This window comes from Vigna unguiculata, chromosome 5 (genome assembly GCF_004118075.2).
Source record: "Vigna unguiculata cultivar IT97K-499-35 chromosome 5, ASM411807v1, whole genome shotgun sequence".
Lineage (NCBI taxonomy): Eukaryota > Viridiplantae > Streptophyta > Magnoliopsida > Fabales > Fabaceae > Vigna > Vigna unguiculata.
In genome coordinates, this window is record NC_040283.1 from 42284752 (window position 1) to 42309963 (window position 25212).

The 25212-nt window shown below is 29.9% G+C and overlaps 3 protein-coding genes across 5 annotated transcripts; all 3 read right to left on the reverse strand.

The window, feature by feature from the left end:
* Positions 1–1047: 1047 nt before the first annotated feature.
* Positions 1048–6220, reverse strand: LOC114185596 (fatty acid hydroperoxide lyase, chloroplastic). Its single transcript, XM_028073427.1, has 3 exons — positions 5749–6220; positions 1901–2282; positions 1048–1817 (listed from the first exon to the last, which is right to left on the reverse strand). The coding sequence occupies exons 1-3, from the start codon at positions 6145–6147 to the stop codon at positions 1174–1176; spliced, it is 1425 nt and encodes a 474-aa protein (XP_027929228.1). The 5' UTR covers positions 6148–6220; the 3' UTR covers positions 1048–1173.
* Positions 6221–12140: 5920 nt separating this feature from the next.
* LOC114184120 (condensin complex subunit 2-like) lies at positions 12141–16427 on the reverse strand. Its single transcript, XM_028071370.1, has 13 exons — positions 16050–16427; positions 15843–15944; positions 15342–15459; positions 14994–15058; positions 14863–14923; positions 14587–14787; positions 14200–14486; positions 13959–14088; positions 13605–13867; positions 13483–13513; positions 13222–13355; positions 12909–13019; positions 12141–12629 (listed from the first exon to the last, which is right to left on the reverse strand). Exons 1-13 carry the CDS (start codon positions 16320–16322, stop codon positions 12420–12422), a joined length of 1986 nt encoding a protein of 661 aa, XP_027927171.1. The 5' UTR covers positions 16323–16427; the 3' UTR covers positions 12141–12419.
* Positions 16428–21513: 5086 nt separating this feature from the next.
* Positions 21514–24643, reverse strand: LOC114185601 (uncharacterized membrane protein YuiD-like). 3 transcript variants are annotated; one of them, XM_028073434.1, is made up of 5 exons: positions 24349–24643; positions 23262–23418; positions 22496–22546; positions 22298–22390; positions 21514–21966 (listed from the first exon to the last, which is right to left on the reverse strand). In XM_028073434.1, exons 1-5 carry the CDS (start codon positions 24492–24494, stop codon positions 21907–21909), a joined length of 507 nt encoding a protein of 168 aa, XP_027929235.1. In that variant the 5' UTR covers positions 24495–24643; the 3' UTR covers positions 21514–21906. The 3 variants fall into 3 exon arrangements, with proteins under 3 accessions (XP_027929235.1, XP_027929234.1, XP_027929236.1); XM_028073433.1 differs by having other exon boundaries at positions 23262–23426; positions 24314–24613; XM_028073435.1 differs by having other exon boundaries at positions 24314–24518.
* Positions 24644–25212: the final 569 nt, after the last annotated feature.

The window sequence follows — 25212 nt, forward strand, 5'->3', positions numbered from 1 at the left end:
AAATGATATCTTGTTCATAATTCATTGATGCCAAATAGTATTTTTCTTTAAGAAAAACCTCACAAAGTCAAATGTTTTTAGAAATCTTAAAGTTAAAATATTTCAATGGTCAACGTTTTTGTATCAAAATCTCAAATAAGTCTCCAAAATTGTTTAGACTCAAATAGGTCCATATTTTTGAAAATGTGAACAATTAGGTCATTTCCGTTAGCATGGTGTTAACCACGTTAAGTATGTGTCAAGGTCACCCCTTCATTTATTTTTATTTTTTTTTTATTTTGAAAAATTATTTATGTGACGTGTCATGTCAATATCGTGTCACTTATGATGATATTTGTTAAGTTAATGTTTGAATCTCAATTTAATTCATATATTTGTTATTTTAATTTCATTTCAGTTTCAAAATTTTTAAAATTTTTAATTTCATCTTCCAAATTAAGAGCAAATTTAACTTTTATATAAATGTTATAATGATATTTTTATTACATATTTTGAACAATTTTAAGTTTATTTAAATTTATATTTTACATTAAATTTTATTTAAACTTTATTTTAAATTTTTAAATATATAGATTGATAAATTTATATTTCAAATATTTATATAACATTATATATCAATCATCTTTATAATTGGTTTAAAAATAACAATTTTATAAATTCAAATATAAAATTTTAAAATAATTTTGTAACACGTTAAAATAAATATATTTAAAATTTTAAAATAATTTTATAAATTAAATATAAAATTTGTTAACCTATCATAATACAATCATTTCAAAATCACAAAAATGAAAACTTTTATAATTGAAATGCATAGAAATTAAACATGGTAACCTGTAAGTGCTAGGTTTTCTTCTTTTTATAAGAAGTGCTTAGTGTCTTAATTAATGAGAATTTGTGAAGTGGGATAAGGATCAAAATCAGAGGATGTACTTACTAATGCATACAAAAGGTTGAAGATCTGAACTTTGCTCACCAGATCCAATGGCATTCATGGGTTGATGTGACTTTCCATAATCATTAGATTAAAAAGATAAAAAAGATAGATAATTGTGGACCAAAGAGTAGCATAATCTTGCATTTAAACTCTTGGATAAAAATATATCATTCTCAGCACGTGTGTGAATAGATCAAGTACAATCTCCACGTGGAAATACAAATTTAGCCTTGAGTTCACTTAGGCTTTTGAAGGGCAGTGATGGAACCTCCATCGCCGGTGATGGAATCGTACCTGCGAAAGAGGTGAGCCACAATCAAGGCCGCAGTGAGGGTGACAACGTCCTTGCCGGCGCACTGTTTATTGGACAGAGTGGGTGACCCACTTTGAGGCCCATTGGACCAGTACAAGTAGTCCAGCAACTTGGCCCCTTTTTCCTCCGTGAACCGGTCCGGTTTGAAGAGGTCCGGTTCGTCGAAGATGAGAGAGTCTCTCATAACGATCTTCTGGAAGCCGCATAGCAACTCCCCCTTCTTCACGTCGAAAACGGAGTCGTGAGAAGTCAAACGGAAGTCCTTTCGGGCGCGACCGAACTGCAGCGGAACCGGAGGGCTCATACGCAGCGTTTCGTACACCACCGATTGGACCAGAGGCATCTCTTTGACGGAGTCAAAGCTCAACGTTGAGCCGCCGTTTTCCCTGGCTTCCTTCTTCAGCTTCTCCTGCAACGCGGGGTCTTTCGCTATGGCACCAAACAAAGCTGGAAGGAAAATGGTGAAGCCCCCGAAGGAGTTGAACCCTAGCACGAAGAGTAGGTTGTGGATCGCCTCTTCTTGGGTCAACCCGAACCCGATTTCGCCTCTGTTTATGGTATCCTTCCCTGTTACGTTATTTTCATCACTGCATGAACATTAAAAGTACGAGAAACATTAAATTAGAAGTATGATGTGGTACGAGGATGACCTTGTTGCTTGACGAAGTTGTAGAGGTTGTTGTAGTCTCCACTAACGAGAAAGGAAGGGTAAGCGAAGGAATGGAGGAAGATTTCTTCCAAGGGTTGGAGAATGCCGATGCTGGTGATGGGGAGGAGCTGAAGGGCAAGCCATCGATCAAGCATGATGTGGCCTGACTCTGCGATTTTGGGGTCACGAGAAGCGTCTGCACCTGCCAGAACTTTGCAGAGGAAAGTGAAGAGAAATTGTTGCAGAGGCAAGAAATAGGAAGCAGGTGAAGATTTTGAGAGTGATGATTCGATGTTGTCCCAGAAAACGTCTAGGTTGGACACGAGTTCTGATGCCCATATTCCCGAGCTTCGTTTCAGGATATCTATTATGTAGGCCTTCACCTGCATGCATAAAAACGATGACAACTTCAAACCATTCTTACACAAAAAGAAAAAATAAAGTGTGATGTTTGTTCTTCTGGGGACTCACTTACGCTTTGTCTAAATATAATCAATGTTTACTTTTTTTCTAAACTTCATTCAAATTCAATCTTTTTCTTTCCCTTAGATTTCAATTACTCAGCTTTTTACGTTTAAAATAGTTAACATCAAATATTGTAAGGGTGTTAGATAGTCAAGAAAACCTTTTCCTTTTTTATTCTTTCTTTTTTGTCTGTCTCTTATTTTTTTTCTAGGGTCTCTATCAATCAAAATCACTTTATTGGATTCATTCTTAAGGGCATGTTCGTTTGTAGGGATAGTACTGTTAATGTGAATTAGGGAGCGCAGATTGTAAAATTTATCGTGTTCCATTGTATGTATTGAAGCTGATTAGAGAGCGCCGATTTGAGGGATGTGTGCATTTTTCCATCCACCCTTTTATGAGAAGATTAGAGAATAAAGATGGTCATTTTCCCATTTTACCCTCCATTTTGCCCTCGCACTGGTGGCATGGTGTTGTGTTTAGTGTGGTTAATGTGGTGTTGTGTGGAGTAATGGCACCGGTTACGTAACCGGTGCCTTGTGTTTACAAAGGGCGACACCGGTTACGACACCGGTGTCGTTGATTTTTTATTTTTTTTTTTACCTTTTTTTTAACTTCTTTTGACATTTTTTTTAAATTTTTTTAACTTTTTTTTACATTCATAAAAATTTAATTTAATTTAATTTTAAAATTTTATATAAATTTAATATTTTTTTTAATTCGTATTAATTAATGATAATTATTTTTATAACATCAAATTACAAAATCATTCTTTTTTTTTTACACAAGGATATTATGGTAACTTAATAAATATATTTATTTTAACATATAATTTTATCTATCACATCAATCAAATATTTCACTAACTTTCATAAAAATTATCTCCAAATCCACTCACTTTACCCTCTAAATCCACTCAAAAAAACACAAATATCCATCCACCTAAATCTACACAAATCCATCTTCACACTCTCCCCCATATCCATCTACACAGAGGAACACACCCTAAATCTTTGTGCGTTTACCCAACTCTATCAAGAAGGGTAAATGAAGATCAGTTCAATCGGGTCTGGAATAGGTACAGGACAGTAATTCTCATAATAAAAATAAGTGATTTCGAAAAGGTCGCACACAGTTGCAAATCACAATAGAACTCGTTGCTTGAAAATTTGAAAGAAAAAATACGGTTTTATAATATGATTGGAGTGGTAGGTAAAAAAAAATCAAAACATTATTATCCATAATAGAATTGACTTTGACATAGATGTAAATGGTGTGTGTGTGTGAGAAAGCCAAAACAATGAATGACAAATAAATTTTTAATTGTCCAAACTCGTTTGTTTTATATATAGAAAATTATGGAATTAATTGATGAGTATGAATAATATTTATGGAGACAGAAATAAATATGAAAATACTCTTCATGTTTTCATATGCTCTTTATATTCATTTCATTCCTTTTAAATTACCAAAATTCTTACGATTATTTTGATGATTTTTTATATAATTATTTTTATTTTCTAACTTCTTTTATAAATCTAATTTGATCACCATAATTATATAAAAATATTTTATTTATTATATTATAATAACTTAATGTTGTCGTGATATTTTGTTTATCATCATTTAAAATAGATTAAAATTTAAAAAATAAAATATTCATATTAAATTTTAATTATACTTTATTGTTTTTGCGATTTCATTTAAATGATGTACAATAATTTTTATTACTGTATAAAAAAAATATTATCCTATAATTTAGAGAAAGAAAATAAATAGACATATTTAAAATATTTTTAAACTTAGCATTTCTTACTATAATTTCTTAAAAATATTTTTTAGTTTTATTAATTTGGTTCATTAATATTTACAAACTTAATAAATATTTAGTTTTTATGAAATTTTATCTGGTATATTTTAATTTAGAATATATAATTATAATTTTTTAAAATATTTAATATTATAATAATAAGAATACATTTTGATATTAAATAGTTAATAATACCTTTGGTTGAATATGATATGTTGATGGAGACGAAGATTATTTTTTTTAAATGGATATAAAATAACGAAATTTATTGCCCCCACTAGCCAAAACAAATACCGCACATATTTCAATTTTAGATAGATAAGTAATTATTACAGTCCTTTTTATATTTGACACTTTTAATTTATCATACAAAGATTTAGTAGTACAACTAAGTAGATAAAAATTTAATATTAATCAAAAATCATTTAGCACATTACATATAACATTTTCTTTTGTTTTTCTTTACTTTAATGTTTGACTGTCACATGTCAATCTATATTCATCATCATATCTAATCCGTCAAACTAACATTAAAAATAGAATAAGAGAAGTGACTAACTTGTTTTTTCATTTAAAATTAAAAAAGTAAAATAATTTATTTTAAATTAACTTTTGTTATATTTTTAATTCAAATCATTAATATTTATAAATTGAATTTAAATTATTAATTATGATAAATTAAATTAATCATTTTAATTTAATTAGTTAAAAATATAAATTAATTAATTAATTAAAAACTTAAAAATATTTATATAATTACATGTAGCTTTTATAAATATATATATATATATATAATTTTAAAATTAAAAAATAAAATGTCGCGTAACAAGATTTTCCATGCGTTTTAAAGCAGTTTGTCTCCTTATTTTTTGGCAGACCATCGATGAGTGGACTGACCCGTTCACATTTCCCAACAACATAAATCAAAATAACAAATTCTGCATCTTTGCGGACCACATAATCATGATCCGGTTACCCATTTTACACAGTACTATGTAAAGCGGTCCAGTCCAGTACAACGACGTCTCACTTACCTGGACCTTACGAACACGTCTTTATTTTCTTCCTACCATGATTATTTTTTATTTCTTTTATTTCAATTTGTCTAGGCATACATAAAACAACAAATGATACAAAAACCTTCTACGCACCTTATTATTATTCTTTACCGTTAAAAAAACGTTTATCATTATTATCAGGACAATAATAATAATTTGAGTATTAAATTTTAATAATTTTTTTTTATAAGAGGCGTTATCTTTTAAATAATTTTAAAATATTGAGAATGTGTAAAAAAGAAAAAAAAATCATTTAAAAAATAATATCTATGAGATTATAAAAAAAATTGTAAAAATTTGGTAGTAGAAAATTCATTTTTCTTTTTCTTGTCATTATTATTCATAGATAACTCCACAGTTTTCTTGTTATTATTTCTTCGCAGTGGAAAACAGTATTTCCCTATAACACACAAAGTCTAACTGAAACTTCAATTTATTAGGTTAAATTGCGCAAATTAAGAATTCAGAAACAAAATTGAATGAATAGATGAAGAAGAAGAAGAAGGAGAAGAGTACCTTGGAATGTTGAGGTTCGGAGGGGTCCTGGTAGACACCGACCCTCATATTTCCGGTGAAGCTGACGTCGGGGACAAAGTCTCCGACGAGAACGTTCTTCTTGTCGACGAGGTCGATGTCGAAGAGGTGGGAGAAGGATTTGACATCGAGAACTGCGATGACGTTGGGATTGACGTTGACGAAGAAGGGGAAGGAGGGAGGAACATTGGTGCGGAACACCGTGCTCTTGTACTTCTCCATTCGCTTCTTGAAGAAGCTCTCCGGTTTCTGAAACCAGAAGTAGTCGAGTCGGTCCGATAAGGGGCCCAGCAACGGGAACCCGTAGCTTCCCGGAATCTGGCGGACCGGAAGATCTGTGGCCGTCGCCGCCGTTACGAGAGGTGGCGGTGATAATGACATGGTGAAGGGAGGGATGAAGAAGGGAAGGTGTTTGGGTGGTAGTAGTTTTGGTTTGATGTAATGATGAGCAGAAATGAAGAGTTAAATATATTTATTATTGTGAGATATTTATTATTATTATTGGTTTGTTTTTGTTTCTTTATGAATGTAATGTGATGTGAAATGGTAAATGAATAGGGAGTGGGAATGTTGTGATAAGGGTGGGATGAGTTGGGGCAACCATGTCTCCGCCTTTACTTTGTGTTGAGTAACGTGTTGTGTGTTGAGTGTACTAATAAGTCACGTTAAATGTGTTTGCAAAACGTCACAACCAACTAGTAAATAGTACATGATGATATTTTCCTTCTCAAAGGACGACAACACATGCACGCCTATATGGCTTGTGTGTTTTCTTTTTTGTTATACTAAAAAAATGTATTGTATGTGTGGTTTTATTTTTATTATAATTATAAAAATTAATATAAATAACTTTAAAAAATAGATTTTATTTATTTTATAATCTTTTTTATTAAAAATAATTAATTTTAAAAAATATCAAATAAAAAATTATTAAATTTATAAATTAGTTACTGAAAAAATAAAACAGGTAAGTTCATTATTTTAGTTTTTAAAAAATAATTACTTATTGAAAGGCGAAACTGAAAAATAAAAATGTAGATATCAAAATGATAAATTATTTATACAAAAGTGCAGATTTTAATCTGCAGACAAAAAAAATGGAGTGAAAAGTGAAAAAAATAATAGAGAAATAAATTAATTCATTCATCTTAGTTATTGACTACCAATAATTTTACTCATTACTATTAATTTAATAATCTATTTTCCTCAAAGCTTCTTTTCCTATAATCTTTTTGTTTTTTTTTCAATTTTAATTTTCTGAAAGCGTTTGTCGTGTTTTTGGAATATAGACTTGAGTGAAGGTGGAGTAAAATCATTCTGAACTTATGATAATTTGATTTGGATTAAATTCTAAACAAGCAAAAATTAAAGAGAAGAAAAAGTATAAGTGAAAAAGTGAAAAGAAATAAATAAATTAAAAGAAAATTTATTTGATTTAATAAAAAAAATAGTTTCTTTAGCTTTATTAGTAGTAGGGATGACAACGGGTCGGGTCAGACACAGATAATGTCTACCCATAACCTGTCCAACAAACAAAAAAATCTACCCGCAACCTGCTTAAAAAATATTTGTGGGTATTTTAAAATACTCGCGTGTACTTGTGGATATATGCAAATATTTAAAAAAAGACATTTTATAAATTTTTAAAATAAAATTACAAAAATAATATATAAAAAAATATAAATTAAATTTTAATTTTAATTAAATTTAATCTAATAAAATATATTTTTAATTTTATTATGTTGTGGATAACGGATACAGAGAATATAATATCCGCACCCGACTCATTGATAAACAGGTATTAAAATATCCGCTACCTGCACCCATAGGTATCAACTATCCGGTCATGAATTTTATCTATGAGTATTGGACTTGAGTATTTTTGTTATTCCTAACACTAGTGCAGAATTCTCATTTTACCTCGCTTTATATGCCTCGGTTGGTCAGGAACCGAAGCATATAATGGCGCGGTGGCATTTTTGTAATTTCAGCCAAGTTTTAGGCCTCGGTTCTCCAAATACCCGAAGCCAAAAAGGGGTATAGGCCCCGGTTCGCCCAAAACCGATGCCAAATGGTGGTATAGGCCTCGATCCAGTAAGACCCGAAGCCAAAAAGTGGTTGGACGTTGGCTGTTTGGCCTCGGTCCAAGGAGACCCGGTGCCAAAAGGGGGTCTATGGCTTCGGTTCCCCTAACAACCAAAGCCATAGGGTTTATTTAGGGTTCGAATTTCGCGAACCATTCTTCTTCCCCTCTGCAACTCCTTCCCCTCGCTCTCTCTCGCGCACTCTCTCTCTCTCTCTTCGCAAAAATGGCTTAAGGTTAAGCCTGGAACTGTTCCTGTGTGCCACTTTCTTCCTGGTGGAGCCCGTGACGATGAAGTCGACGACGTCGTCAGGGGAGCAGAGGTTGAGCGGCACGGCGGCAAACTGGGTTGTGGCGCCGCTCTGGAGGAAGAGGACAGAATACTCCGGCGGGATCTGGAGGAGGGTGCGAATACTCCGCTCATGTCAGATCCGCCCCAGTTGTAGAGCTCGGATTGGGCACGGAGGAGAACCTTTTCCGGGAGGGTGGCAGGGCCGGCGACGAAGTTGAAGACGCGATCTTGGGCGTGGGTGAGGGGTGGGGGTTGGGTGTGGAGTTGGGTGGCGCATTTGATTGATGTGGGTTTGAAGAAGGTGGGGCGAGGGGAGGAGAGGCGGAAATGGGTGGTGCGGTTTTGGAAGAAAGGTTGCCTTTCTATCAGTGATGACTGCGGGAGATGAGGTGGTGGAGAGTGGATCGCCGCCGGAGAATGAAACTGGGTATATGGCACCAGTTTTGAAACAACCGAAGCATAAAAGTGGGTATATGGCTTCGGGTGATAACCGAGGCCAAAAGGGGTACATTTTGGCCTCGCCCCAATATGTCTCGGTTCGAGACCCGAGGCAAAATGTAAAAAATAACCGAGACAAAAAGCCCTTACTGCACTAGTGTAAGTAGTAGGAGTAACAACCGAGTGAAACGGACAAGACGAGTTTCACTATCACATATTCGTTCTCAAATAAAAAATTCATCCATATACATAGCCAACTAGTATAACATTTTTATTCAATATAAAAAGGATGCATTTCCATTTCTTCAATATCAAACATTTAGAAAAAAAAATAATTATATACATTTCAAAATAAATTATCAAAATTTATGAGAACCAAAATGTTTATTAATTTTACAAATATTAGTGAAACAAAATTGATAAAATTAAAAAAATAGTTTTAAAAAATCATAAAAAACCAAATAAGTTTAAAAATATTTTAAGTCTCTTTTTACTCACTTTCTCTAAATCCTAATAAAAAATATTTCTTATAGTAAAAATTATAATAGACTACTTGTACAAAAATTAAATATTAAACTAATAACAATTGAAATTTAGCATGAACTTTTTATTTTTTGAACTTTAATCTATATTAAATAGTGGTAAACAATATTCTTGAAAATTACATTAAATTATTATTATATTAAATAAAATGTCTTTATACATTTTCAATGCTAAAATTATATTTATAATAATAAGTTAGAAAATAAAAAAATTATATAATAAATTATCAAAACAATATTCTGTATGATAAAAATAAATAACAATTAAAAATATTAAAAATGAGTAAAAGTGATCATATGTTTTTATTAAAAGTAATTTGATACGACTTCCAATGAAATCACACAATGAAAGAAATGTTTGACTAAAAGTCTAATAAGATAAAAAAATACCTTCAAGATCTAGCTAAACTTTTCAAATGTCAATACTAGTTGAATAATCGAAAGATAATGAAAAAAAATTTTGTAAAACAAAAATTCTTCAAAAAGGAAAAACTATAAGATAAAAGAAAATAAAGAAAATAAATTTGTTATATTCATTATGATTAATAATAGCTTTGTTAACGTAAAGCAAGTCAAACAATTAAAAAAAATGAACAAAAATGAACAAAATAAATGTTGGTTGAAAACACAAGTCATATAATGAATAATGAGTGATGTGAGGACAATATCATGAATTATATAAGAAAAGTATATATATATATATATATATATATATATATATATATATATATATATATATATATGAATGATTGGATGTGTTGACACAAGAGTATTTAATTCTGGTTGCTTTCAAATAGCATATGTGGCAAATACCTCATAGTGACAGAGAATAAAAAGATCCTGAAACTATTGTTAGAAAAATTTTACTGTAATTAATTGTTTGGAAACGTTTTTGGAGTGTTACAAGGACATAACAAATGCAGAGTAAAGAGACCCAACAATAAAATATGAAAATAATTTTTTTTTTTTTGAAGGTGTGGAAGTAATTACCCTGCCACAGGTAATATTAGTCTTTCAATGGAAACAAGCGGTATATTTATTTGATTATGTTCATGAAATAGCTAACTTTAATAAACTTAATGTGTGATTATTTATTTATAGTTAAGTTGAGTAAAAAAATGACAATACTTGGTTTCTATACTTTTAGGATACTCAGAAACAACTTATTTGGAGTGTTATTACAAATTTTACACTAATCTAGACATGAATTTTTGCATATTTTTTTTAAAACACCATTATAAATGTAATGTAATGAAATTTGTTAAGATAAATAGCCTAAAGTGTGTAATTATAGTATTAGGTTGTTGGCATTCGTACTCATTATTATTAAATTATTGCACCTTCAATATGACGCACCTTCAATACAATGGTGCACTTTTAAGTGGTTAAACGTAAAGTATTAATCAATCTTTAAAATGATTTTAAAAAAATTTGCATTAAAAACTTGTTTTCTATCTTTATGAACATAATAATTAATTAAAGTTTATAATCGATTATATAATTAATTATTTAAAATAATAATTAATTATGTTGATCAAAATTGATTTTCACCAGTTCCATAAATTATTGATTATTTTAATAGATAATTATTATATTATGGAATCTGTAAAATTGCACTGTCGCAAATAGCTTATTATGATTAATAATCAAATATTTTTTGAGTCACATAAAGAATAAAATAGTTTATTATCTCCAATTATAATTGATTATCTCAATCATTAACAAAAAAAAAAGGTTTTCAAACTGCTTAAAAAGAAAAATCCATGTTTTCAAAGCTTTTAAATACTTATGAAAAAGTCTGAGCTGTTTTGTGAAAAACATATTTCTTAAAGAATCGTCTTTTACATTTTAAAGAAACTTTATTAGTCAAGATCATTAATTAAAATTATGTTAATCAAAATTGATTTTCACGAGTTTTACAAATAATTGATTATTTTAATAAATAATTAGTTATATTATGCAATATAAAAAATTACATTTTCACAAATAATCCGTTATGATTAATAATAATAGATTATACCAATTCAAAATATTTTTTGATTTACATGAAGAATATAATGATATATCAGTAACCATAAAATGTTTTTAAACTTCTCTAAAAGGGAGAAACATTCCATTATTTTCAAAATTAACTATTTCCAAAAACTTACCAAGAGTTTTTAGTTATTTTATTAAACAAGATTACTTGAAGAATAATCTACATTTTGAAGAAACTTCAAGTGATTTTGTATCTTGTAGAGTAATATGACGTAATTATGGATATTTAAGTATTTTCAAGAACTTTGTTCCTTTCTGAAATTTTGATTTTTTTTTTTTATGTTAGTTGTATAGAAATTCCTGCAACTAAATCACTCAGGAAGATAGTGAAAAAAAAAATTAATTATAGTTGTTTGAATTAATTCAATTAAGATTTTTTTAAATTAAATTAGATATAAATTTTATTAAATAAAACATGTATAAAAGTCATATACATATTTCTTTTCATCTTAACTATACTATCATTATTTTTCTTATTTTAGAGTAATATCATTTCTTCTCTTTACCATTGTCATCAAAGTTTTAAGAAGATCTTTTTTTTTTTTTTTAAATAAGGAGTCGTTTATTTGATCATTTCACTCGTTTTACTTCATATTTTAGCTATACTATTATTTTTGCACAAAAAAAAATTAAAAGCACTTCTTTTAGAATGAACTTTAATTAACTACGTTTAATTTTTAAAATGGTTAAAATGACAAATAAAAATATATTTATATACTATGAATTAAAATTCCTAACTTAAAGAGAGACTACAACTCTCAATCTAGTCACTCTCAATTAAAAATCTTCCACACTCTTTTTTCTCCTTACCATACATTTCCGTCAACAATCCAAAAGTTCCTTCAATCATCTGAAATTAAATTTCTCATAAATTAAATTTAATTAAATGCATCAATATTTAGAAAACACCAATTTAACAGCTCTATGAAGTGGAGTACTTAGAGTTTCGCTAAAGAAGAATTTGATTGTTTTTCCTTCTTGATTCATTATAATTTCTTCTTTTAGAAGTTAATTCAAATTCACTAATATTTTATCATTGTTTCAAATCCAAAACCTACTATTTCTAATTTTCTGATTATCTAATATCCTAAAAACGTTATACAATTTATCGGTAAGGAGGTATTGCCTATGAACAAAAAAATGAGCACTCTCTGCAAACAAATTAAAGTATCAGAGCAAGCAAACCAACTGGAACTGCACACAAACTTGTCAACATATTTTCTTTTTCCTGAAGTGAAGCTATAGTTGAATGAAGCGGAATCTAAATTGTTCTGGCACCATCATCAAGTAAGCATATACCAAGATCATCCAAGTTAGGGCAACTTTGGATGCTCAAACCCTTCTCATTAGCCAAATGTAATAGGCATATGAAACACAAATGTGGAGATATGTCACTAATAGTTGCAGCAGCATTGCACTTACTTGGAAAGTTTGTCAATATATGCCTGAAAGATACCTTTTCTTTCTGACCCTTTAACAAAGTAAAAAGCAATTAAAACTTATCACTCAACTTCAAATATCAGGTCAGAAAAGCAATTAATCATCCATGCACATAGAATAGTCAAGAAAAATCATTCAGCATCAACAATGTAAGACTAATGGAGAAGAAATTAGGCATAACAATGTATGAAAGAAACATAGGCCGCAAGCATTTTATTTAGTGAGGGAATCATATTGAAAATTAATAACTAGAAAAGGGAAATGCAGTTTCAACCAGAGCCTTTTAAGAAACGATAAACCCTTAGCATACCTGAAATGGAAGTTGAATAGATTCTTGAATATGGTCCCAAAGTGTTATTTTCAGAGCCTGCACATTGACTTGTTTGGATGTTTTGTCATACTGGACTTCAATTTTATTGATCTGTGTTATTTGGAAACAAAGAATCACGTGAATGCTGAGGTGCAATAATTTTTTGAGAAATTGTATGTTGAAATTAAAATTAATGAACAGGAATACTAGATCTCATGATAGATATGATCCTTTCATCTGCATATATGAATTATGATACAATCATATATCAAGAGCAACAATGTAAATTATTCAATAAAAGCTATGAACCCACTTGACGAGGCTGAGCAACAAGTGTGCTAGAGTCATCCGTGTCATTATTTACATCAGTAACATCACCATCACAAACACTTCCATTATCCCAAGAAGGGAATGATTCGTTATAATAGCATTGTTCTTCTAAGACATCTGCAGATACACTTGGGTTTTAGATGCAATCGTTAATACATGAAAAGCTCTAAAATGTCTTCTGCATTGACACCAAAGAATTAGCAGATATATAGAAAATTATTGGGCCTTCAAACAGTATTTTTACCTGGTACCTTTCTCGCTCTCCTCCTAATACACTGCAGAAAGAATAGCAAGAATTGGAGAAACAATAATTATTTTTATGGATAAAGATATTTAAAACTATTTTCTATACGTTAATGAAAATACCTTTACATGAGGCAAAAGAAATAAATTGACAAGATTCTCTGGTTCGTAGTGCCAGTCCTCTGGAAGTTTTGTAACGCAAGGTGATATATTTTCTGAGACCAGTAATGATTTGGGATTCTTGGGAGGAGAAAAGATATCAGGTATTTTTTTCTCCAGAAAACTTGTGAATTCTAAATCAACTTTGACCTCTCTCTTTGTCCTTGGCTGCCTGGTTTTCTGGATCAACTCATCCTCGGAAGTACAAGGAACCTTTGACTTAGAGCCTAGAAATTGATCAGAATTTATTAACACACTGAACTCCAAAATACAGATACAACTAGTCATTACAATCTCTAACTGCCTCCTATACCACACCTTCTTGAACTTTTTGATATTTCCAATGATCGGGGCCTGCCCATGAGTTTTTCTTTGACCTAAAACCCAGACTCAAAAATAAATATCCATCAACGTTGTCAAATATGTCATCCACATTAGGTTCCTTTTCCTACAATGAGATATAAGGCCCATCAAACATTTGATGTAACAACAAAAATTAATCTTTTAAAATATCTGCCAAGACAGGCATTGGTGTTGTATGGCTGAAGCATTACAAAACCTCATGGTAACTTGGAAAACTAGGGTCTGCGTCACTAAAGCCCCATTCAGCAGCAAATGTTTGGCTATCGTGATCATAACTCCAAGATGAGCAGATCTCATATCCTTCTTTTCCATTGGCAAGTTCAGAATCAATAGCGGCATCAAACTCTTCAGCTGATTTCTCGCCGGAAGATTGAAAATAAAAAGGCCTTCCATCATTTTCATCAAATTGGTTTACTATTATCCTGAGAGTTGGAGAGATTACATCCTTCGTATGCATATTCAATATCATCTGTTCAACACAATCTATACAAGAGTAAAGATAACTAAGTCTCCGGTCTATACAGAACGTTCGCGTTTGTTATGTTACACCAATATTGCTACTCCATTTAAAAGATCAATATACCTCTGGCGAAAGAAAGATCAATTGTATCTGAAATATCATGATCATTTTGACTGGTTAGGCACTTCGCCGGCACTTCTAGTGAATCAAAGAGCACCCTACATTTACCATATACACCAAGATTATTCATCAAAAGGCCTTTGGCTCCACCTTCATCAAATTGTGCTGATGTATGGTGATAGAGTGGATCCACTGCAAATGCAACTGAAAAAACAAATACATTGTCAGCACTATCTCTGTCCCACATGACAAACAAGTGACAGAGAGATTTGAGATCACCGTCAAACTTCTTTACATTAAGAACCTCAAAAGATGATTCCAATGTTGACAAATGCGACAACTGCATGGACAAACACCACTTACAACTTAGCAAAATGCATGATTTCAATCCAAAGATCTAGATTATTAACCTTTTTGCCAACTTCCTTCCTGCTTGCCTCTCCATTTTCAGCATTAACACTCCCTAAAGTAGCACCTGAAGACCATGACACTGTGCATTAGAAACCATTAAAGAATAAAAAAGTTAACATACCAGCAGTTATGTTTAGAGTGCATACTGCGACCATTCGTGGTTCATACATTCTTAAGATACCAAACTTTCAAGTAGGATTAGATAACTCGTGATACAATTAAGCAAAAAATAAATAAAAAAATCGCCATGGCCCCCATTTGCAAAGCAAAGAACAACCTATATCGTTATAAAAGGGCAAAAAATGTTCAGAATAAACTAGGCTTGATAAGAGGGTACTTATAGTAACCTTCCTCGGTATCTTGGCCTACTCTATTCATTCCAGCAAGGACTTTATATGCATCCGAATGCACCGAATCCACCCTCAAGGAATATATTCTGACTCCAGCTTCAAGAGTACAGCTTGCCTGCCCAAGAAAAAAAGGAGGAACGTAACACTGATGTATATAAGCATCCTGCTTCTAGTGTCACAAAGGTCTCGTTGATGTACATTTACACTTGCAAGTCAAGGTGCATGAGAAAAAGAAAAAAAACTGAATTCAAAATGTTAGCTTATTATGGAAAAATAATAACATTTTTTACAGCTTATTGAAATAACTTTAAGAAAAACAGTTATTTCTCTTTGAGAATGGGTTTCTCCGAAACAACTTTTTAGAAATAATGTAGATCGCATCACTACTAGATACTGCATGTAATCACATAAATGTACTAAAAGAGGCACAATTCAGAAAATCAGAACCAATAAAACCAAACAAAAGAACAAACAAATCAGGTAGCAAGTCGAACATACTATTTGAAAATTAGTCTCCACGTGATTCCCTTCTTCAACCCTAATAATATCGGTGAGGTGATCGATCAAATCCAACTCCCACGTGTTTTTCTGATTAATTTTCTGCGCATAAACGAAATAAACTTCCACTCAGAACAAAACCAATAACTAATAAGGAAAACAAAACAACAAAAAGAGTAGTCTGACGATAACGATTTTGACGATTACATTTTCGGAAGCGAGCTTTATGCAGTTGTGGAACAAGTCGAGAATCTGGTGCTCGTTGAGACAGGAAGGAGACTTGGGAGGGTGCGGATGGAAGTTGACGGCAAGGGACTTGTGGCGGATGGCGGCGGCGCGGGCCGCACGAGCCTGGGCCCGTTCGAGCTGGTCGTCGTTGGAGCCCACGAAGAAGGGACTTGTCGGAGACTGCATACGAGCGGACATGGGAACCCTCTTTTTGTGGGCCATGGTTGGATTAGGGCTTAAGGTTTCCGCCATTGAAATGTGGGATTCATGCAATTGTTTGGTAACAGAAAATAAACTATCTACTTTCCCTCCATTTTCTGAACTTTGAATTCAATGGTTTTGTGATAAGAGGATGATGATTGGATGACCAATTTAGAAATCTTAATATGAGGTTTTATTTATAAATTGTTTGAGCATTATAATATTATTATATTTATGTTGAAAGCATTAATTGTAGTACCTAGGCTTCAAACATTGCTTCACAATTTAATGGGAACAATAAGGAAGAGACGATGAGGGGATGACCAATTTAAATTGAAAATTAAGAGAGAAAATAAATGAGTTAAAAATATATTTTAAAAATAATGTTGAAGATGATAATCTTTGACCAGAAAAATAATAAATAAATATTGTGTTTTCTTTTTCCACATTCAATAATATATTAGTTATATTAATTATTTATGTGTATGTATATTTTTCTATTTGTACCAGTTTTTATTATATAAATTAAAATTGTATGATAATGATACTTTGTAATTATTTTTAAATTTTTTGAATTGTTTGGTTTAACTCTAAGTAATGTTTGGATTACTAACCTAACTTATAAGTACACTATGTATTATTTGGGTTAATTTTCATATATCATATATATATAGAGAGAGACTATAAAAGAAAGTTAGTTGATAATATGTAATAATAATTACTCATTTTTAATACATGTTAAAAAAAATTATTTATCTCCACGTTCATAAATTATGTTATTTTCATGATAAGATACAGGATTTTAATATTTTCTCTTAAGATAGATTATGTAATTACCTTTTGATTGAGTTTTTTAAGAGAATTAAAAGTTTGAGAAAGATAGGAGGAAGTTTTTCAGATCTCTATTCATTAAAAGTTCTTGTCTAGCAAGTTCTCATTTTGTCCAATGATACAACAACTCACTCTTGTAATTAAAAAACTATTTGTTAAAGAGACGATTAATTCTGACACAAAAACAAGAAACTACGTTTTGGTAATTGTTTAAAGGTTTAAATATACATTTGGTCCCTATTTTTGTTGATTTTATTCAATTTGGTCCCTATTTTCGTTTTATGTTCAATTAGGTCCTCATTTTCGTTAAATTGTGATCAATTTGGTCCTTTCCATTAACGGTGTTTAAATAATTAACGTTTTTGAACAGTTCATGCCATGTGTCAGCTCCTGTTTTTTTTTTATTTTTTTTGATTTTTTTGATTTTAAACTTTTTTTTTATTTTTTTATTTATTTTTTAAATTTTTTAAATTTTTTAAATTTTTTAATTTTTTTAATTTCAAAAAAAGTGTCCACGTGTCAAGTCACAATTGTGCCACGTGTCAATCCTAGTGCCACGTGTCATTTTGTAGTTGTATTATTATTTTTGTTCAATTTAGTTATTTTTGTTCAATTTAGTCCCTATATTTGTTATTTTTGTTTAATTTAGTCCCAAATTTTGTTAAAATAAAATCATTTAATTTTTAAAATTGACATTATTATTAGTTATTTTTTAAATTTTATTATAAATTATAATATTTAGTTATTAATTGAATATAATTCTTAAATTCAATTGTTAAATAGAATATAATTATTTAAATATTATTAAAATATAATTATTAAAATTTTAAAAATATATATTAACATTTGTGAAATTCACATTTAAATTTAAAATATTTAATATTTTTATTGCATTTTAGATATTAAAATCTAAAATATTTTATATGTAAATGTTAATTTTACAAATATTAGTTTATTTTTCTAAAATATTTTATTTTGAATATTTAAAATATTTTTATATATCAATTTTAAAAATATTTTAGAATATAAATATTAGAAAAAAAATTAATAATCATATTCTTATAATATTTTAAATAATTTTATTCTATTTAGCAATTAAATATAAGCATTTATTCAATTTATAATTAAATTTAATATTTTATAATTGAATTTAAAAAATAATAAATTCAAAGGTCAATTTTAGAAAAGATATTAATATAATTTGTATAAAAGATATTAAATTTAGTGTCAATTTGAAAGGGACAAAATTAATTAATTTGAACAAAAATTGGGACTAAATTGAACAAAAATAACGAATATAGAGACTAAATTGAACAAAAAAAATAATACTACCACAAACTGACACGTGGCACTAGCATTGACACGTGACATAACTATAACTTGACACGTAGACCATTTTTTTGAAATTAAAAAAATTTTAAAAAAAATTAAAAGAAATTAAAAAAAAATTAAAAATAAAAAACCAAGAGTTGACACGTGGCATGTACTGTTCAAAAACGTTAACTATTTAAACACCGTTAGTGAAAATGACCAAATTGACCATAATTTAATGAAAATGAAGACCTAATTGAACATAAAACGAAAATAGGGACCAAATTGAATAAAATAAACAAAAATAAGGACCAGACATATATTTAAGCCTTGTTTAAAAGTTGAGTTGTGAACGAAAAAAAAAAGTGTTCTTTTTAGAGGGAAACTCGTATAGAGACAAGAGAAGGGCAATAGAGAGCTCAAGAACATATTCTATCTCTTCATTCATTTCACTTTCTTGTACCATTTTTTGCCTCCAAATGTGTAAAAGTGATTAAGTCTCTTGTTCATTAATGTTGAATGTAATGTAACTCAACTTCACGGGACTTTATCCTTGCAATACATATTTTTTTCATTACTCTTGTTTTAGGTATCTAAACATTAGAAAGTGATTTAGAACCTAATTAAAGATTGAACAATTTAAAAGGTGTGACTCTAAACATAGATCATAATTTATTGGTCATACTAAACACCTCTTCCTAATACAAATATTGTGTCAAAATAATCGAGGGATAATATATTTACATTCAAGTTTAGAATTTATCCCAAATTAGACTTTGTGAACTTCGTGTTAGTTATGTTAAAAATATATTGTTTAGAATCATTGCATTGACATGGGCTCATAATATCTAACATCAGTGAACTTTTGTCATAATAATGTTATATTAACTTTAATTTAGTAGTGTAGACGTTTTTAGAATTATCACATTTTGCACAAATTTGAATGAAACCGTGTTTATATTCATAATATTGAAAAACTAAAAATACACCATTAACTAAATATGGCAAATCTATTGAAAAACGATATTCCAACTTTCCAAATTATTATTTATACAATTTAGTACATTTATCAAAGAGTTAACATTAGTCTAGATTATCGATCATCATGAGACTCACATTATTATCAGTGTTACTATTCTTGGTCTATCTCAAAGGTAAATTCTTTAATTAAATAATTTTATTTTTTAAATCTTATGAATAGTTATTGGTTGAACTTAATTCATTTCATTGGTTGTCAGATTGTTTCCTTTGAGTTTGGTAAAAAAAAAAAAAGTGATTCTTTACACTCTTTTGTCCGCAGTCCAAAATACTTAACTTTTTACTCTTATTTTCTCCCTTCAAACAACCTCAATTTCTACTCTCTCTTTTTCCTTTTATTTCCTTCTTTTTCTACCCATCGAGTATAGAGATAGAAAATAAACTCTTTTTTGTGGGTATTGTCCAAACATATTCTTATTTTGACAGGAAATCTTTGCATTGACTGGTATGGATATGGATATGGAGAATTCTTGACTTTTTCAATTGGATATGGAAATGGGTATAAGGATGCCATAATATTCGTCTATATATATATATATATATATATATATATATATATATATATATATATATTCTAATTATTTGGTTTGTCATAAAACTCATTCGCATCTTCAATATATTTTTAATCTTATCATAACCTTTATGTAATTATGTTAAAATGATGTATGTCAATTAAAAAAAAATTATATCTCACATTTCAATATTTCTATTATTTTTTTAATATTTTTATTTATTGTATATTTTCATTTCACATGAGAATATTTAATACTCTCAATTTAAAGGTTTAATAGCATAAAACTTTTATTTACTAGGTAATATAAAAAGAATTTTTTACTTATTATTATTCATTTTTGTTTCATTTGAAGAACTCTTCTGTTTCGTTAAAACAATTTTCGTTATTTCTCAACTATTGAATATACATATTGATATTTGAAAAGTTTTCTTAAATCTCTAAGGTATTTTTCATTTTATCATACTCTGAATTATACATTTGTACTTGTTTTTTCTTTGTGTGATTTTTTCAATAATTTCTCAAATTGTTTCTAAGACACACATTTGTTAATTTTTTATATTTTTATTTGTTGTTTATTTCCATCATGTAAACTATTTTGATATATTTTATTTAATTATTTTATATTTTCTAACTCATACTGTAATTTTTTCACTATAATTGTATAAATAACTTTTATTTACTACAATACAAAAATTTAATGTAATTATCATGAATATTTTTTTATCATCATTCAACATATATTGGAGTTCAAAAGATACAAGATCTATGTCAAAATTTAATTATTATGTTCATTATTTGTTATTTGCGTCATTTTGATCAAATGTACTATAATTTTTAAGATTCATTAAAATTTAAAAAATTAAAGTAAACAAACATTTAAAATATATTTTAATTTGAGTATTTGATTTTTTTATATATATATTTTTGTTTAGTTTTAAATTTTATCAATCAAGTTGCATTAATATTTTTAAATTTAATAAATATTCTGGTTCTCAAAAATTTTATTTAATATTTTAATCTAAAATAAAACAATTATAATTAATTTTAAAAATTTTTATATTTAAGAAATAATCATCTTCTTAATATATATATATATATATATATCCATTACCTGACAGGAATAGAGATAAGACAAAAAAAGTTTGATAAAAGTTACATTTGAATATAAGGATGGTGATAATTTTATTTTATAAAAATGGATATAAAATAGCAAAATCCACCCCACCCCAATTTGATCCATGATCAAGTATACTGAATAGGTGTCAGATGACCGATCAAGGACAGCATTCCAGTAAATTTCAAGTGATATTTAAACGTATTACCTGGATTTCAGAAACAATCCTAATAAAAATCTCTCTATTCTCAAGTTTAGCATAAGGAAAAATGTTGTAAACATAACTTTCAATTCATTCTTTAAAATATTTTTAATTTTTAATTATTAATTTATTCTTTAAAATACTAGCTTCGAAGAGTGATCCATTCATGACAATCAAATTAGCAATAAAATACTAGTACTACTGCTCCATAAACACGGCCAACCAATCAAAATGACACAAAAAGTATAATTCAGACGCTTAAAACTTGAAAAACAAAATTGTCATAACCATGTAGAAACATAAATATTAATCTACTTAAGGATGAAACATAAAATGTAACCTTGAGTGCTTTGCAACAAGCCAAAGAATATAGCCAGTGTGATCCCAAATTGTGTTAAACGATCAATTAAGACAGGACTAACAAACCGATTAATTAATGTGTACAAGAGAAATCTGAATGTCCAAAAGTCTGGACGCAGGATCTACCAGAGGAACCATCAACGCACTTTATACACTTGCATACTTGCATCAACAGCTTTTTATATACTTTCCATGATGCTCTCGTTTCGTTAATGCACCGACAATTTTGACACTGAAGACTAGTATATGCCACATCACAAGGATCTTAATTTGATTTTCTCATAAGAAATGCTATAATGCATCCCAATAAGCCACCAGCAAGAACCTGTACCAAAGAAAACAGTTGTCTCTGATGATTGAAAAACGTATGCACAATAAAAAAAAATAGGAACCCCAAAGCTTCTCATAAGTAATGGCTCGTATAATAAGATATCAGTGGGCCAATAATGTTTAGCAACTATCTAACATAAATATGATGAAGATTGGTATTGGAAGAGCTTCTGCATGGTCATAAATACTCCGACAACAACAACATATATATATATATATACTTGTGAATGAACATTGAAGGAAATTACTGGTTAGCAAACAGAGTAAAGAGTTGACATCAATCATAACAAGGAAGCTCCTTAAGCATGGGAAAAAGCCCAACGCACCTGAAATGGAGTATGACCAAGTGAATCACGCAGCGGTCTGACATTCGACAAAGGATGCTCAGGAGGTAGTTCGCACACAATTTGATTAAGCAACTGCAATATGTCACAAAAGCAACGTATAAAATGTACATGTATATATAAACTAATGGCAAAGTGTAAAGCAAGAGAAAAACACCAGCATCATGTATACAAACTTACTTCTGCTTGCCGACCTGCATGAAGTCTAACTCCTGACGCATCATACATAACCTACAAAAGTTACGCAAAACTTAATCATCCTACTCGACTGTAGTAAAGACCGGGACCAGCAAAGACACTTGCATTTCCGAGCTCGGATAAAAATCATCTTAAACAATTTATAATACCAAAGATAAGGAAGAACGGCAAAGTGGTCAAAACACTCCTTATCTACTTCTTTTAGTGAAAGAATTATGATGAAAATAACAATCAGCATTATAGAATCCTCCTCGGTAGACATATTTTACATGATATAAGAATATGTTACTAACATAAGAACTAATAACATTGTGAGATTAAATCAATTGCATAGTAAATCCCAAACAGATACGATGTATTCTTTAATGCTCCACCAATGGACGCATCATAACAATGAAAGTGGTAAGTAAATCTACAAGTGGAGTTGTTATTCAGAACATGTGGAATAATTTGTATTTGGGGCAACAGACGACTCAAAAGGTAGAGATTCATACCAAATGAACCTTTTGTTTTCTCTTCCAAATCCCAATTCATGTAGGCTACTATAAATTTTGTTCCGAATGCTGCAACATACTATGGCTTCTTAAAACATTAAATCATAGTTATTAATTAATTAATAAAACTTATTCAGACTAAAAACAAGAAAGCAGAGTAAAATATGGACATATTTCCAGACATATCAACACCAAAAAAAATGAAAAATAAAAAATAATATTTTAATACAAACAAGACAATACAGCATACATACAATACATGCCAAGACCACGGCAACCGCAAAAGCAGATGACCCTGCCCCTTCTTGGAGACCTATAGCAACAGCCAGAGCCGACACCGTTGCAGAATGTGAAGAAGGCATTCCACCCGAATCAAGCATCCTTTTAGAATCCCATCGCTTTTCCTTATACCTGAATATCTAGGAGAAACGTTTTGCAAAAATTTGAGCTCATACTTCCAATCTCATACAATTCAGCCCAAAGAAAAAATCCAGTTCTAAAGACAAAAAAAGCACAGTATAATGTAGCCAAACGTCCAAAAATTTACAAGATGTCAGCACAGGTGTACGCAACTTTTAGATATGTTTCTCATTTCATTTCGCGCTAGTAAAACTACCAGCTTAAACACTATTTTCTACTCATGTTCTTATGTTTTCTGGTAAGATGAAATTAAATAAACTTCTATCATAAAATAAAATGAACTTATGCATAAATTGAACTCAGTTTTTAAGAAAAGTTTATCTACTTTAGCTTCTCAGAAAACTTATTTTAACTTATTCATTAAGCTAATACTTATTACTTGAGAGAAGCTTATTAAATTGTCTTCTCCAATTAGTACTTATATAAAAAAATTAAACCAAACAGCGCTTCAGAATCCAATCCCTACAATACAAAATAAAATATTCGATTTCTCAGAGAAGAAGAAAAAAATGCTAAGAAAAGTATATCTATACGCACACAGAGATCATAATTCCCAACGGATTGATTCATCCCTAACACTCCAATATCCAGAGCACAGAACAAAAGTACAAACAGTACTTTTTAATGCCAAACCCTAAAACTCAAATCTCAACAAATCCTTGCCCAAATACACAACACCGATACACGAATTATCGACGAAAACACATATATTATCAACACAGGCGTAAAACAGCGAGTAACACGCTGGATCCTATTAAAACACACGAGCACGCGCGGTTTTGTTATCACAGCGCTCTGATCTAACGGACAAGGAAAATAACAGCGGTAGAGCAGATAATCGAGTTTGAATTAACGGCGCGAGAGAGAAAGAGAGAAGAAACGTTACGCGTCGGTGGAGGTGTAAGAAACGGAGAAACGCACCAGGTGGTGAAGATCTTGAGGAACTGTGCGAGGGCAAAGGAGAGGAAGGCGGAGATGAGAGGGAAATTGGAAGGGAGGGAGGAAGAGGCGGTGGCTGATCCTTGCGTGTTGGCCGCGACATCCGCCATGGTCATCACTTCGTCCATGTACCAAACTCGATAACACCTTAACTTAACTAACGTAACGCTTACCCTCACCCGCACTCCACCTCCCCCTCGCGCGTCTCTGCTGATGCCTCAGTCTATAGAGACAAAAATGTCTATTGGAATTAATTTTTTTCCATTTTATATGTCCCACTACAACTCATTCTATATCACATTGACGATAAATTAAATGAAAGTTGATATCGGAGATTCAATAAAATAAATGCAATTTTTTCTCCATATTTAATATTGTGGTTCTCCTCAATTTTCAAAATTATGATTCTTAAATTAATTAATAAATGTTTTTATTATCATTCAAATTATATTCTTATTATTTTAAAAGGTTCTGTGGAAAAGTTGTCTTAACATGTCATAATGTTGTGATCTTTTAGAAAAGAAAGGAATGAAACTTTAGACTAAGGATAACCAATAAATTCATTTCCAGTATTCCGGTTTTGATAGAAAATTTTAGTATGATATAAACATGACTGATACACAATTTTTATATCAAGTATAGATATAGATATGTGTTTGTATTTAGATATAAGAGATATGCGTATGTATTTGCCTAGTTTTTCTCTTATATCTATTTTTATATTTATTTTCATTTTGTAAATTCAAATAATATATTACATTTCTTGAAAAACAAATTTCAATTTCATTAAATCAAATATATAAACTATTGAAATCATGTGTCTTTTATTACATTAAATCCTTGATA

What these genes read in the sequence shown, in the direction of transcription:
- LOC114185596 (XM_028073427.1), bottom strand. Translation starts at nt 6,147, where the DNA reads ATGTCATTATCACCGCCACCTCTCGTAACGGCGGCGACGGCCACAGAT. An exon ending in CCGAACCTCAACATTCCAAG is followed by an intron (nt 2,283 to 5,748) that starts GTACTCTTCTCC and finishes TTATGCATGCAG; the next exon opens with GTGAAGGCCTACATAATAGA. An exon ending in CAACTTCGTCAAGCAACAAG is followed by an intron (nt 1,818 to 1,900) that starts GTCATCCTCGTA and finishes ATAACGTAACAG; the next exon opens with GGAAGGATACCATAAACAGA.
- LOC114184120 (XM_028071370.1), bottom strand. Translation starts at nt 16,322, where the DNA reads ATGGCGGAAACCTTAAGCCCTAATCCAACCATGGCCCACAAAAAGAGG. An exon ending in TGGAGACTAATTTTCAAATA is followed by an intron (nt 15,460 to 15,842) that starts GTATGTTCGACT and finishes TTTCTTGGGCAG; the next exon opens with GCAAGCTGTACTCTTGAAGC. An exon ending in AGGCCAAGATACCGAGGAAG is followed by an intron (nt 15,059 to 15,341) that starts GTTACTATAAGT and finishes CATGGTCTTCAG; the next exon opens with GTGCTACTTTAGGGAGTGTT.
- LOC114185601 (XM_028073433.1), bottom strand. Translation starts at nt 24,469, where the DNA reads ATGTCGCGGCCAACACGCAAGGATCAGCCACCGCCTCTTCCTCCCTCC. An exon ending in TCTTACACCTCCACCGACGC is followed by an intron (nt 23,427 to 24,313) that starts GTAACGTTTCTT and finishes CGTTTCTCCTAG; the next exon opens with ATATTCAGGTATAAGGAAAA. An exon ending in TTGGTCATACTCCATTTCAG is followed by an intron (nt 21,967 to 22,297) that starts GTGCGTTGGGCT and finishes TCTTTGGTACAG; the next exon opens with GTTCTTGCTGGTGGCTTATT.